This window comes from Leptopilina boulardi, unplaced genomic scaffold, assembly GCF_019393585.1.
Source record: "Leptopilina boulardi isolate dan_hultmark-lab unplaced genomic scaffold, ZJU_Lbou_2.1 LbouV2_70, whole genome shotgun sequence".
Taxonomy (NCBI): domain Eukaryota; kingdom Metazoa; phylum Arthropoda; class Insecta; order Hymenoptera; family Figitidae; genus Leptopilina; species Leptopilina boulardi.
The window spans coordinates 563,310-578,844 of NW_026138017.1; the positions used below are offsets into that span (position 1 = coordinate 563,310).

At 27.2% G+C, this 15,535-nt stretch overlaps 5 protein-coding genes across 5 annotated transcripts in view; 1 reads left to right on the forward strand and 4 right to left on the reverse strand.

The window, feature by feature from the left end:
- LOC127290541 (nuclear factor 1 X-type) overlaps positions 1 to 1,502 on the reverse strand; it is a 64,033-nt gene extending 62,531 nt beyond the window's left edge. Inside the window, exon 1 of the mRNA XM_051319202.1 lies at positions 1,233 to 1,502. The gene's annotated coding sequence lies outside the window, so the exon portion shown is untranslated. The remainder of the gene's footprint in view (positions 1 to 1,232) is intronic.
- LOC127290557 (caveolin-1-like) overlaps positions 1 to 15,154 on the forward strand; it is a 253,523-nt gene extending 238,369 nt beyond the window's left edge. Inside the window, exons 5-6 of the transcript XR_007844381.1 lie at positions 4,791 to 4,857; positions 14,979 to 15,154. The gene's annotated coding sequence lies outside the window, so the exon portion shown is untranslated. The remainder of the gene's footprint in view (positions 1 to 4,790; positions 4,858 to 14,978) is intronic.
- LOC127290559 (actin-related protein 2/3 complex subunit 4) lies at positions 2,024 to 4,491 on the reverse strand. Its single transcript, XM_051319236.1, has 4 exons — positions 4,304 to 4,491; positions 3,503 to 3,829; positions 3,260 to 3,430; positions 2,024 to 3,190 (listed from the first exon to the last, which is right to left on the reverse strand). The coding sequence occupies exons 1-4, from the start codon at positions 4,304 to 4,306 to the stop codon at positions 3,185 to 3,187; spliced, it is 507 nt and encodes a 168-aa protein (XP_051175193.1). The 5' UTR covers positions 4,307 to 4,491; the 3' UTR covers positions 2,024 to 3,184.
- LOC127290551 (zwei Ig domain protein zig-8-like) overlaps positions 4,393 to 15,535 on the reverse strand; it is a 171,003-nt gene continuing 159,860 nt past the window's right edge. The window contains exon 13 of the transcript XR_007844379.1: positions 4,393 to 4,599. The gene's annotated coding sequence lies outside the window, so the exon portion shown is untranslated. The remainder of the gene's footprint in view (positions 4,600 to 15,535) is intronic.
- LOC127290553 (transmembrane protein 45B-like) lies at positions 4,952 to 7,102 on the reverse strand. Its single transcript, XM_051319226.1, has 2 exons — positions 6,870 to 7,102; positions 4,952 to 6,621 (listed from the first exon to the last, which is right to left on the reverse strand). The coding sequence occupies exon 2, from the start codon at positions 6,607 to 6,609 to the stop codon at positions 5,854 to 5,856; it is 756 nt and encodes a 251-aa protein (XP_051175183.1). The 5' UTR covers positions 6,610 to 6,621; positions 6,870 to 7,102; the 3' UTR covers positions 4,952 to 5,853.

A 15,535-nucleotide genomic window follows, 5' to 3' on the forward strand; every position in this document is an offset into this window, starting at 1 on the left:
ATTGAAGATTTTCAGAAATTATAATTTGCACAAAATTCAAAAAGATTATCTTCTTCAAAAAAATTAATAACAAAATTTAGAAATTATTATTTTATCATTCACAATAAATTAAATTAACTAATTTCTAAATTTAATTTAAATTTAGCAAAAAAAAATATTATATTTGTCTCAAGAGTCAAATTAATATTTATTTCAAATAAAATTCGATTTAAATAAAAAAAAACAATTTTATTTGCGCTAAATAAACTTTTACTTGCACCAAAGAAAATATTTTATTTAAAAACAATTAAAATATATATTAGATTCTGAGACAAATAAATTTTATTGTCAAATAATATTTAATTTTTAATAAACATAAATTAATAAAAATATTTATTTGTTAATAGTCAAGTAATCTATTAGTAGAAACAAATAAATTTTTTCATTTTTTTCAAATTTTTGTCAATTCAATTATCAAAATCTAATTATTTAAATGCAATTAAATTGTAACGCGTGGAAAGTGTAATTAGAAAAAATGCAACGCGACTGGAATTATTTTGAGATACTTGCGGGAAAATTCGCGATTGACACTGACAAGAGACATTGAACACTGACTGACCATTTGATAGACCCTACCCACAGAGGAGAAATAGTATGAGAGTAATTGTAAAACGTTTGTTTGATTCTTTCCTTTTCGAAGAAGGCACTCGGCCAGGAAATTCGAGCCATGATATTTTCATGTAAACAACGTTCGTCTTAGGTGACTTTTCATATGCACACAGTCTTGTATATATACACACAAATAAATATATATACATATACATTATCGGTCGCATCGTGAGGCGGAGTTCGTTCGCAAAGACCTGTTGTGCATAACGATTAAAAGATTGTTGTACCAAACGAATCCTCCTGCTGCTACTCGATTTTACATTTATTTTAAATATAAAATAATTATTACATTGAACTCCTATATATTTCCTACATTTCTAAATTGAGCGATCACAATTTTATATTTTCTTTCAATAATTATCCTCAGAATCGATTACCAAAATTCCCTTCGTAAAATATTTCGAAAAAAAAAATTTCCTAACTTTGTCAATTGATTATTATTCACTTTTTCTGTGGGGGGGGGGGGAATTTTTTGTGATTCCCATTTTTTTAATTTGAATTAAAAATATTTAAATAAAACAAATATTTTATAAAATATATAGTTTCAAAAGAAAATTAATATTTAAATAATAAAAATCTCTAACCTTTGTCTGGAAGCGATGTATCAGATATTTCAGGACAATGAGAAGAAATGTACCTCAAACACACGCGATTTAAAAAAATTTCGAACACTCCCTAAAGCGCACGTTAATAATTAAAATACTTTTTTTAAATAAATATTTAAACGGTCGCGATTTTAAGAATTTCGAGCACTCCCGGAATTGAAAAAAAAAAAATAAAAATTACGAAGACACAAAAATTTTTTCGTTCGCGAACTAAATAATTCAACCATTCCCGAAGATATTCTCACTGTAAATGTAAAAAAAAAATTAAAAATTAGAAAAATTCACACTTTTATTAAACACATCTTAATAAGTCAATACACAAATTGCAACTAATTAAATAACCTTTAGGATTTTTAATTGCTATGACCTTTGGCTAACAGCACACTTCAATGTAAACATACAGATTGGGATGCAGGTGTAAAGGTAATAAAATCCCAACGCATCGCTTCGATAAATTTTAAATAGAAATTATAATTTTTAAATATTATTATATATATATATAAATATAAATAAGAGAAATAATATTTAAAAATTATAATTTCTATTTAAAATTGATTGAAGCGATGTTGGGATTTTATTACCTTTATACCTGCATCTCAATCTGTGTTTACATTGAAGTATACAAAGATACATTTAAAGTCGAAAGACAACTAAATCTATCCCTTTATTTAAAAAATATAAATATCTATAAAAAAAAAACTAATTAAAAAAAAATCCCCACTTTCAAAAAAATTATCTCATCGGATCTAGGCAATGGAAAATGAATTAAATCATTGCTAATTCGAAATTTATTATAAATATAAGACGTTGATATAGATGTAGAGATTTAAAATTTAGCAGTAACAATTTTAAAACTGTGACTGCGAACCTTAACCAATATCTTAGTTTCAGTATAATTAATTAACTATATTTAATTAATTTACTAATTCTAAATTTTATAATATAAATGATTTTTTTTTTTTTCATTAGTTTTGGCAGTTAATATGATGACATCTATCTTGAATTTGAATTTCAACGATGTTTTGTGACCTCTTTGACATTAAAATCAAAAAAAAAAAAAAAATTTTTATACAAATCGGCATATTGAGTAAGCTAAATTTATCAGCAATTGCAAATATAATTGAGCAATTGTATTAATGAAAACTACATTTTTCATTTATCCCCATTCACAATTCGCTCACATCAACTTTCATTTATCTTTCATAATTACAATTATTTTTTTTTCAATTACTCCTTTATAGCATTCAACAGGCGAAATTCAATACTTTATTTTCTACCGCTTTTTTTTATAACTCTTTTTTCTGCAAGAAAATTTTTTTCGACATTTTTTTTTGTTTTTGTTTTTATACAAAAATTCGAAACTCTCAATTCGTTGGGAAAAAAAGTAATGTTTGAAAGAAGTAACGTGCAGGCATTATAATCCTTAGTCGAAATATTTTTTGTATTCATTAATACTGTGTTAAAATCGCTAAATCCCTGTTTTATCCATGTAAATTTGAATAGAAATGATCTTATTTATAAAAAGAAAAAAAAATCAGTAACAGAAATTCTACATTTCTGTAAAATCAAAGAAAAATATTGTTCTCTGTGCAAAATTTCAAAAGGTGAATATTAATTTTAAAATAGTAAAATTAGCTACACTTTCTGTAAATATAGTAGTACTTTTTTTTCTCTCACTCTTCAAAAAAAGTGTTTGTTTTTTTTTCGTCATATAGAAAAACGGACATTAAAACTAGTATTTATAATTAATTTTTATAATTGCACCAACGTAAAAAAAAAACTTACTTATAAATAGCCTTTGTGCTTAGAGCATATTTGTTATCAATAATACGTAGCAAAAAAAATGAGATGAGAACAAAATATTCGACGGGATATTCGTTTTCCTTGATTGATTAATGACTCATATTACATTTTCGTTACTCCTCCTTCGACTAGAACTGAAAATTATAAATTTTGACATTAAAATTATAATAAAATAGAAAACTGACAAATAAATTATAATTTACCTTCTTTAAAAATTCTTCTGCACACGTACGAGCTCTTGCGTTCATGGAAAGTTTCATTTCACTAATTTCTCGATCAATTTCCTCCATAAAGTGAATTACAAAATCGACAATTTTATGTTTATACATTTGTTCAGTGTGAATATTCGTAATCAAGAAACTAATATCATAACCCTGTGAAAAAAAAGAATAAATAAAACAACGAAACAATTTATTTTAATGAAGAATTTTAGAAAAATTACCAACCTCTACGGGTTTTCTACGTAGAATCATAAAATTTTCAGCTCTCATCATCATAAATCTAGTGAATTTGTGACAGAGAATTTTTTCCAAATCATCAGCTTGTTTAACAGCAATGCTAATTCTCATGCTATTTATACTTGATTCGATTAAAATCTTTTCCTTGTTATTTCTGCTGATGAGAATTGGAGTTAAGAGAAGTTCCTTGCTTGCTCTTACTTCCACTTCTGGTTTATTGTGCTTTTCGACAATTTGAGATGAAAAATTTTCCACGCACATTGCTGCTGTCAATGTTCTCCTTACGGCTGTTAAATATGGTTTCAATGATCCAGACTGTAAAAAAAGTATTTTAATTAAATAAAAATAAAATATTATTTAATGAAAAAATATATTTTCATTTCAAAAATTGAATTAAAAAAGAAAATTTAAGAAATAATTTTTTTTGGAGTAAGTCAATGTAATAAAAAGAGTAACGAATTATATAAATATTAATATATTATTACTTATTTATCATTATTAATAATTACTATTATAAATTATATAAAAAAACAGATTATTTCTTTATTGAAAAAACAATTGTGACACATTCTACTGCACTAGCATAAAAAAAAGACGACTCATGCACAGAAATGTCAAAATAATAAAATATTTCATTGGAAAATAAAAATAAATTATTAACAATGAAAGGAATTTAAATTTTCTTTCATTGTTTTTCACATGCAATAAGTAAATAATGATTAATTATATGCAAAAAAGACAAGTTATGTTTGTGAAAGGCGTTCCTAACCTCAAATGCCGATAACTTACCATCTTAATTAAATTGTAAATATAATTGTTTCTTTAGAATTTTTTACAATTTTCTTGATAAATTCCAAACACGTTGATTATATTGTACGTTAATTTGTGTAAAATGTAAAAAATGACATTACAAAACGAATATTTATCACTAAACGGGATTAATTTTTGACAGGAGTTTCCCCGACTTTCCGCTCTTTAGCGGAATTTCTGATGTTTCCAATTCGCTTAGCCAATCACAGTTCAAAACTTTAAGTCATTTGATTGGATAACAAAACGCCAAGCGCTAAATTCAAATTTGGTGTGCACTGAAATGTTTAAAATATAATTTATTGTTAATTATTAATTCATACAAATAATATTTAAATAATACATATTCATTTCATATAATATGATTATATTAAAAATATAATAATACAAATATATTACACAATATTAATTATTAGATTAGAAAAAATTATTATTGTACCAAATTTTAATCAATATTATTTGTTTGCAGGATCAAAATTTTAAAAAGGGAATCTGATATGGCTTCAAAATATCGTTTAATTTTAAACAAAAATTGGGTAAGTTGAATTTTCTTTCAAATTTAAAATAAATGAGTGACGTAAAAAATATTTTTTTTTTTAAATACTCTAAAATAAAATTTGAAATCTAATATTAATTAGACAAGAATATATTTCCATAGAAAATAGTACACAGATAATAGAAAATACATATTGTCAGTGTTTAAAACAAGATATTGATTATTTATATTCGTTGTCATGTGATAAAAATAGTGTATAATTATTTTAAGAATCACAAGGCACTAGAAAGGCACAGAGTATATTTCGTTGCAGATTATTGACATTAACGCTGCCATAATTCTATAATTTTAAAATATAATTACTATATTATAATTATTAAATTATAATAATTATAATTGTACAATAAAATAATTTTTATAATAAAAAAAAAAAAATTATAAAATTTATTTTACTTAACAATAAGAGCAAATAAAAAATAGTCCCAAAGAATTTGATCATTAAAATTGTGGCACTAATGTGAAAATTACAAACTACTTATCATTTAATTAAAGCAATTAGAAATTATTTTAATTGGCTAGTTTGATCACATTAAATAAATAGAAACAGTAAACTACAAGAATTTGTAGAGCGGATAAAAATCGAAATAAATATTTATAAATCTACTTCGTCACGGTAAAAAAAAAAAAAACATAGACTAATCACTGGTATATTTAATATTATACCTAAAAGTAAAAAATCAGTAAAAAGAGTTTCATTATAAAAAAAGAATGGCAGTTATTAAATTTAAATTCTTTTCACACACATCTTTTCCTTAGTTTATCGAACCTTAAAATACTGAGAATTTTTATTTTATCATAATCTCATTTAAAAGAAAGCGTCAATAGGCAAAATCAAAAATCAGTCATTAAAAATGATTTAAAACTCAAACATTTTTGATCAATCTCTTTTTTTAGTTCCTGAATCATTTTTTTTTTTAAAAACCGATTTTTTGCGCGGAAGACTATATTTGGCATTGTCGTTTCAACTGTCAATTTATTATGAACGACTCGGTTCCTGACAATAATCATAAATTGGAATTTCCGGTGGAATTTCACGCGATAAACGAGGAGTTGAACATCGAGTAATACCAACAATACAAAGTGTAACAGTTGAAGCAACAGCAATATGCCACGAGAAATTAACAGCAATTTCTTCAGATGTCAAAAAATTTGTACCATGACCACGTACCATATGAGCAATCCATGCTCCATGCAATAATGTTGTTACACCGGTTAATAATTTGATTTCCGGCCAAATTATTTCCAATGTCACTGACAATGCAGACATCCATACAATTCCAGCGAGAATTGCATCGACCATTGAATTATCACCAATATTTGCCCACAAAAATAAAAAGCCTTCGACAAAAAAACTTTGTGCAAGACCCATTTTAACGAGGCCATTACTAAAATTGTGTGGAAAATAAAAATTAAATACATCGACTAGACCGGAGAATGCAAAAAAAAGATATATCGTTGCATATCTAACTTTGGCTGAAATAATTCCATTATTTGGTGAATATGTCAATGTTCCAGTGAGACCAATAACAGTGGCAATTAATTTTAAAACACCCTCCAATGGATAACGTGAGAATATTTTTCTAAATCGTCCATTTTTTCGCGATGAACCACGTCCATCGAGTGTAGTTTGTCTGCCAGGTGAACAGAAGATTGCATATTCAAAACACCAAATTAAACCAAAAATATAGAAAATTGCTCCTGTCAGGAGATAAGAAATGTCACTTCCTTGCATAATTGAAAATACCTGTTGATAATAAAATTCTTATTAATTATAATTCCACATTGGTTATTAATTTTAACATTGATCTTTTAATTTGTTTGTTGAATACAAATTCTAATAAATATTTAATTCGTAAATAATCAGCCAACAATTTAATGATCAAATCTTATAAACAATTTCTTAAGCATTAAGAAAATTTACATTCTAAACGTAATTATTTCAATCAAAATAAGGAAAAAATTGAGTATAAATAAAAGCATAATTAATATTACCTTTTTTTTTAATGACAAATGGAAATATATTCACAGGGGGTAGGGTTATGAACAGCAATTATTTAATTTATCACATTCATCACGTTATGTGTTTTAAAGAATTAGACAAATGTACAGCTTCAATAACACAATGTACATTTATTAAAATTAATTGGCACAATATCACATTACATTATTAAAATATAAGAACAGAGAAAAAACATGTTCTCCGTCTATTAATTATAAATTTTTGAGGTTAGATTAAAGTTCAAGTTTCCAATTTCAGACGGTTGGTAACTAAGGTCAAATCAACGGCCGATAAAGTAGAATGTGGCGCGTTTTTTTTTTTTTTGAATTTTTGAAAATGAATATCATTCATTAATAAAGAAGATTATTGATTAATTCAATAATTTACTAAATTATTTTATATTAATTATTTCTTTCTCATAGAGAGTGTATTTAAATTATCATTTATTAAGAGAAAATTTCTTTTTTAAACCTAATTAATTTAGAATTTATCAATTTTGTTTGGACTTATTAAATAATTTAATTGTTATGAAAATTATTAATTCAAAAAACATTTTTTACATTGCCAAATATAATTTAATTAATAATTAAATATATTAAAATTAATTAATAATTTAAAAGATTGAAATTTTTCGACGCAGTTCAAAATAATGATTAATTTAATTAATAAAAATTATTAAATTATTATTAATTAGTAAATTTAATATATTGTTAAATTATTCTTTTTATACTGTATTATTAAATTATTAAATTATTAAATTATTAAATATAATAATATAATAATTGAAATAATTTGAATTTTATTGAAAATAAATATTTAATTTTTGCAAATAAAAAGAGGTAAGCGGATATTTCATATTGGTATATGTTACACATCAAAGTGTATATATAAAAGTTGAATTGATTTTCATGATCTACAGCTCACTTTGCAAATATGGTATATAGATAGTGATGGGAATCCCTTTCATGTATATACATCTCAATTATCGTTCTGCAAACTAAGCTTTATGGAGTGAGAATCCACTGATAGACACATACATTATATATATACATTTAATGATACAACACCAATACATTTTTAATTATTTACAAAATAATATTTAAATTTCCGTAATTTTTCACTAAAAAAAAAAAAAAATTTATAACAATTTTTTAATTTATTAATTTTTTAAATTAAACTGTTTTTAAATTTATATTTTTTAATTTTTGAAATAATTATATATATAGTAATTTTAAAAATTGTAATTATGTTAATAATTATAATAACAATAATTCTGGTATGTGTATACACTGAAAAAAAAATGTATTTGATTCAAATACTCGATTACTTATTATCAAATAAATATTTACTTAATCCAAATAATTTTTATTTGCATTAAATAAACTGTATTTGAATCAATAATTTCTGTATTTAAAACAAATACCACTTAATTAAATCAAATAAAAATTATTTCGTTCAAGTAAATATTTATTTTATAATAATCAAGTAACCGCGTTTATTTGAATCAAATAAAATTTTTTTTTATGGGATTTTTGCGACTGTATTGGTAATTTTTATACATATAAAAATTTTCCGTATAGTGGTATAAATTCGTTATGAAAATATATATAGGTTGGAAATTGTAGGATTAATACAAAATAACCAACCCATCTGTCAGGGACAAAACTTTATTTCATATCAATGTTACCTTCACTGCTAATCCATCATTCATAATTCCATGCGTATTTGTCTGTAATCCTTCAATATATATATATATATATATATACCGGAGGGTCATTTCAAATAATAGAATTATTGTATTTGACATTGCATTTAATTTTCATATATATACGAATTCACTCGAAAACTCATCTATATAATTTCGTTGGCATTTTACATATATATATTCGTTTTTTTTTTTGTTAAAAGAATGGATTGCAATTTTTGCATTTGATTTACAATAATTTTCATTAGAAATAAAATGTTAATTTAAAGTATTTAAAGTATTTGTAATAAATACCATTTAATTGACTCCAATAATAATTTATTTAATACGAATAAACATTTATTTGATAATAAACGGAAAAAATTTTATTGTGGCAACCACAACAAATTTTTGCGGGTGCCAAAATTTTTTGTAGTGTTTACAAGTCCAATTTGTGTATTTCCTAAAATCAGTTTTATAGAGACTAACTTTTCCGTGTATTAGTCAAATATATAACTGATTATTTGAATCAAATAAATGTTTTCAATTAATTTACAAAAAATTAATTAATAATTAATTTTTTTTTAATATTATTAGCATAGGAAAATTCAGAATTGTAACCACACTCAGTATAAACGCAAAGATTGCAAATGAAGTGCCAAACGGGATAATAAAGTGGTAAACATTTCGGGCACCATTTCAAGAGAGAGAGATATATATATGTGTGAGATAGAAAGAGCGATTAGAGAAGCAAGTATATATATATGGTCTTTGAAATGGTTTTTTAGAAATATAAGGAGAAATGGTTTTTATGGTTTCTGCATGCTTTGCGAAAAAGCAGCGCACTTTTTCCATTTTCATTTGTACACGAAGAAATGGGGGGGGGGGTGTGGATGGAAGTATCAGGGGGGTGCAATTCATATTTGTCCTCAAGGCAGGAGCGGAATTGCACCTTTAATCAAGATTTCTACCAATTTGCGAGAGCCGACGGCGCGAAGACAAAGCCTATTGTTGCCGTAACTGGTTGGGGCTTCAAGTGTTCCAACGCAACAGCGAAAGCATGATGCGCCCGCGTGTATATATATATGTATTATAACGGGTATGAACAAAATACCCAACTTAATGGAATTAGTTTCCTTTATTTTCTTTTTTTCGATTTTTTAATTTTTATTTTAGAATATTTTATTGTGTCAATAGAAATCATATTGCGTTTTATCCCTCTTCTTGAAAAAGAAATCTTCTTGATCTTCTACACACTAAAAAAGAAATCTTGATTTCAGCCTATTTTTGAGGCTGAATTTAAGGTGTAAACGGAGTCAGACCAATTAAAAAAGGACAGACTTATGCAAAATATATGGGCTTAATTTAAGGTGTAAACGGTTTAAGACTTTGTTTTTACTGTGTATAATCTCTTCTTGATTGTGTGTGCGTCTTTATAGATTACACTTTGCGGTTCTTTCGAAAAATATCTTCTTTGGATCTATAATCAGAATTATTTCCTTATTTTTCATGAAGAAATTATCTTCTTTAATCAGTACAGATTCAGATATTTTTACAGAAGAAATCTTAGATCTATACAGATTCGGAATTATTTTTGTTTTTCTAATAGAAAAACCTTTCTAAGATTATATATATATATATTATATGGTTCTTCCAAAATATCTCCTTGGGATCTTCAGAATCAGAATTATTTTTTCTTTTTTCCATCAGAAGAAAATATCTTCTTGGTTCTAAAGAGAATTATTTTTGTTTTTACCAGAAAAAAATATCTTCCTGATATACCAGATTCAGATAATTATATTTTTCTTCTCCCAAAAGATAACAGAAAACCTTATATATATAGATTATTTTGCGTTTTTGTATTATAGAAGATATCTGTATACATAATCTTTAGATTTTTATTTTTTGAAAAACAACATCAATAAATTATCCTCCATATACCGTATAATAATTTTACCAAAATTATATATAAAAACTAGTCGCAATTTTGGAACAATTATTGTGCTTGGTATTATATTGAAGATTACCCCGCATCGTTTGCTTACGACATATATATATATATATATATATATAGAGAGCAAAGCCAGGCTTCTATACATCACGTTCCAGCAACTTGAAACCACTCGTGGTTCTGTTTGTGTTTGCTAATTGTGAATTGTCTACTTCTTGCGCTTGGGCCGTTGCCACCGCGTATACCGCATATGTGAGCTGTCATGAGCGCCTAGCCAAGTTGATAGTTGAGCGTCGCCCACTGAAGGAATGCTCAGACTGAGGAAAAAGCATCCCCTAAGGGTCTCTCTCTCTCTCTCTCTTTTTCTTTCTCATTCTCTCTTTTCTGTATATATATGCTATATAATCCTCTCTATCCTTTCTTATTTCGCTAACATACAACTCTTTCTATACCCATATTCCCCCTGGCCCCTTCGGGCATCCTAGACACTTGAGTTTACCTCACTAGTCACTGGCATACAAGAGTGCACTACCCGCTAAGAGACACCCGCAAGCAAAAGGGTACCGATTTTTCAGACCCCTTCATTTTATTTCTGTTTCACAAATCTTCATCATCATCATCAAAAAAAAAAAAAAAGTCGCTGATTTTGAATTACTCACTGATGTCAAATCAATTGCTAAATTCTATAGTTATCTCTAATTTTACTGAAAATCAGTGTGAGAATTAGTGCGATTTTAACTATGAGGACACAGGAAATTAAAAGGCATTAAAATAAGCTGCGCAACGCTTATTATTTTAATCCAATTTTGCTTATTTTATTACCAAAATGGATTAAAATAAGCAAAATTGGATTAAAATAATAAGCGTTGCAGCTATTATTTTAATGCCTTTTCATTTTCTGTGGATCAGTAAAATTTTCGCTATTTCCAACAAAAGTATAAAAAAAGTACTGTTTTAAAAGCATATATGCTTTAAAATTTTTTGCAAATTCTATAGCAAATGATTTTGAATCAATATAACTTTTGGCGAAAATGCTGATAGCAAATTTTTCTCAAATATTGGAATTTAGCGATTGATTTTGACTTTTCCACTGAATTCAGATTTAGAAAGATTTCATAAATCATTTATTTTCATGATGCACGGAGAAAAATAAACTGTTGATACTTACTAAACCTAACAAATTTTGTTTTGCTACAACTATGTATTGTTGTAGTAATTTCTTAATTCCTAACAAATTCGTTATTGCATAACAATACAAATTTGTTGTAAGAAACAATAAAATTTTGTTGCACCAACTAAAAATGCGTTGTAGTAACAATATAGTGCAACAATACAGATTTGTATCCAAACAAAATTTTAGTTCCATATGTTTAGTATAAGTATCATTTTTCTCCATGTTTTTATTATTTATTAATAAATTTAATTCTATTTTATTAAATTAAGGTAAATACCGATATAAATGAATGCATGAGTGAATTCTTCAACATTTATGCATTTTTATAACAAACATAAATTTTTTATATTAACTCAATTTTTAAAAAGTATATATATAGCTTCAATTGTTGAAAGATTTCAAATTAGTATAGCTCTAATTGTTTTCCTCTTTTTTTTTTTTTTTTTTTTTTTTTTGTAAACACAATTTGAAGTTAATATAAAAGTCAAACGTTTATGGTGACAACAATGAAACATGACCAATAACATGATATTGTATCTCTCGGGCAATGAGACACATATTCTATATATATATACTCCTATTATCTATTTTCTCCCGCGCAACCGAGCTCGAAATAAAACGAAGGTTTTTGTTATATAGTATATATCTATTGTTTCGTTGTAAAATTATTGTCCATAAAGGAATCGTATTTAAGCATGGGGGATTGGTCGAAAACTCTTCAGCATCCCCATGAGACGCGCGAGAGAGGGACATATTGTTTGGTTCAGTAATTCCTAGCGTTATTTCCCATGTTTGCTTTTTATCACTGTAAACTGATATATATTGTCCGTGGCTATTCGCTCCCTTTATATATATATGTATGTGTGTAATCTGTACATATACACTATTCTGTGACGGGACATATTGGGCTGAGGGATGGATATATATATATATATATACACACACATATAAGATTACAAGAAACATATACACATATATATGTGTATTTTAGCGGATAATGATCCTTTCAATAAAATAAAGAACAGATTTTACAGATTGTTTTATTAGATCTATTATCAGAATTTGCGGTAATAGATTCTTATTGTTTTCCTAAATTTCAGATTTCTGATACTTTTTCATTTAAAAAGGGGTTACTTTTATGGACTGAAAGTTTCTATTGGATTAACGCAGTGGTTTTTACTGTACTGATGGTATAATGTTTCCTATTGGATTGATATCATACCTAATGGATTTAAATTGTTTTGGAAACCTCTAAAGAATTGGGTTTATTTTTATAATGGGTTAATAATAATTTTTATTATTGGATTGATATTTCCTAACAGATTTTAATGATTCCTAAACAGTTGATAATGTTTTCATACTGGATGTTACACATAAAATTAAAAGGCATTAAAATAAGCTGCAACGCTTATTTTAATGCCTTTTAATTTTATGTGTACCCAATGGTTTGATAATGTTTCCTATTGGATTGATGTTATACGCTAATGGATTGATGTTTGCTATAAATAATCCTAAAGGATTGATTTTCATAATAGTTTTGTATATTGATAATATTTCCTAACAGATTTTGATGATTTCTAAAAGAATAATTATATGTTTCCTATATTGAACTGATGTATTGATAACGTTTTGTAAACATTAATTCAATATATTAAAATGATGTTACCTAATAGTTTGATGTTTTCTAAAAGATTAGGTTTTCTTTAATGTTTCCTAAATGATTAATTTTTTCTATTCGATTACATTGTTTCCTAATGTTAATATTTCCTAATGGATTAATGTTTAACGCCCAGAGTCATTGCAAATTCAACATTAGAGAATTGAAGCGAAAATTTTAAAAATAAAATTCGAGTCGAATTTATTGAGCGAAGCTTTATAATCCTAAATTTAAAACCACTTTATAAGTCTACAACAAAATTGTATAAGGGAATATTTACATTCATCCTCTCTCTGCCCTACTGGCACGCTTGTCACATGGCAGAACACGTGCTGCAACACCTAATCTGTCGTGAGCAAACAAATTATATTATCAACACTACACGGTTCGAAAAATATAATTCACCATATTTAAATCTTCTCACCGGGCATATAAATATTGATTTCTTTAAATTATTATTCCTCCAGTACTCAATGATTTTAAAAAAGATAACGACGGAATTGATTACTGTTCGAAATTGTGTATATATATATAACATCATCTGAGATGGATCTTCGAAATGAGTTTAGTTGACATTAGTAGGTCGATGTCAGGGGGTCGGAAATGGAGGGTAGATAGAAGGTGTCAAGGAATGCCTGCGCGATGGCAGGGTCGACCGCTATCGGTCGTTAATGCTGATCCAAAACTCGAATGTCTGTCTTTATCAGCCCAACAGGCAGGGGGCAGCTGCATCATACATATATATAGCAGTGAAAGTCACCCCTGCGCACTTTTCCACCTCCGAAGAGATTTCACGAGGGTGGAAAATGCTCTCCGATTGGTGTAGCGAACATAAACGAGGGAGGCTATCTCGCTTTCCTATTGGCTTCTCACAAATCCATACTCGGTATTCATTCGCTATATCCCATTCGTCGACCTTCCGCCGCCACAAATTCGAAACCCTTTTCCCTCCTCTTCATCCCTTATAACTTTCTCATCAGGTTCAATGCATTTCGCCGCCACTGACGTGTCGTCTTGTTTTATTCCTTTTCTCACACAGTATATCTGCGAGGATCATATATCTTTTATTTCCACCTGCAGACGGATCATTTTTTTTTAAAAAGATCTTAAAGCTCATATGTAATGAAGGATTTAATTATCTGCTAAAAAAAATTTGATGACGCTATTGGAAATGTTCTTAGAAAGTCAAAAATCTTTAAGCAAGCCAAATCTGCTAATTATATATTAGCAGATTTGGCCTAAAGATTTGAATTTTTATTTCGATTTTGAAATAGCCTGTTGAAATTTTTTTTGGGTTTGATAAAATTAGCTTTTTCTATTTTTGCTATCAAGATGAGCTTTTGATGGTTTTATAAAACGAAAGCCATAAACAATGTCGGTCTGAATGATCTAATGATGCTGTACTTTTTTTTATGAGAGCAGATATACAGCTTCTACAATGGTTATATGCTTCCAATTAATTGAAGCATTGCTATCAAAGAAAATTAAAATGGCATTAAAATAAGCGTTGCAGCTGTGTAATCTATATGGTTTTTGAACAAAAAACCAAACAAATACAGTTGGAATACAATATTATTTGCATCTTTAAAAATTGGATATAAAGAATTGTTTAATTTATAATTTCCGCAAATTTCAGAAAAGAAGAAAACCATATACAATTCAAAATGATCAAGCATAATCCTAAACAAACATCAAGAAACAAAATTCATGAACAAATTGAAAGGCACTTGGCAACTGAACTCATAAAGTGGACACACCAAAGGCATGAAAAGCTGCAATTAAGACCCACATGAATGACGACTGGAAGGGAACCTAAAGGTAAGTGCTTATACTCCAGTTATAAAAAGAGGGTGTTAATCTCGAAGGATGAAACACCCTCCTCTTTGGTCGATACCAAGTTGTTACCAGCCGGATGTAGGTTTAAAAAAAGAAAAAAACTGGTTCCAAGAGAAATTAACGGAATTTGACCGGAAGTGGGAGAGGAAAGAAGAGAAAAAAAAAAGATTCTCGCACCAAGACGTATATATATATATATTGCAATTTCGTACATACATAGAGAGAGAGAGAAAGAGAGGGAATCGATGAAGAGTGTCAGAGTTTAAGGAGCTAGACTGCTCCGCCACTTTTGATGTTGGCGAGAGAGGACGCCCTTCACAGGCGACGGGGATGAACTCGTGTCAGGGTGTTGCTGAG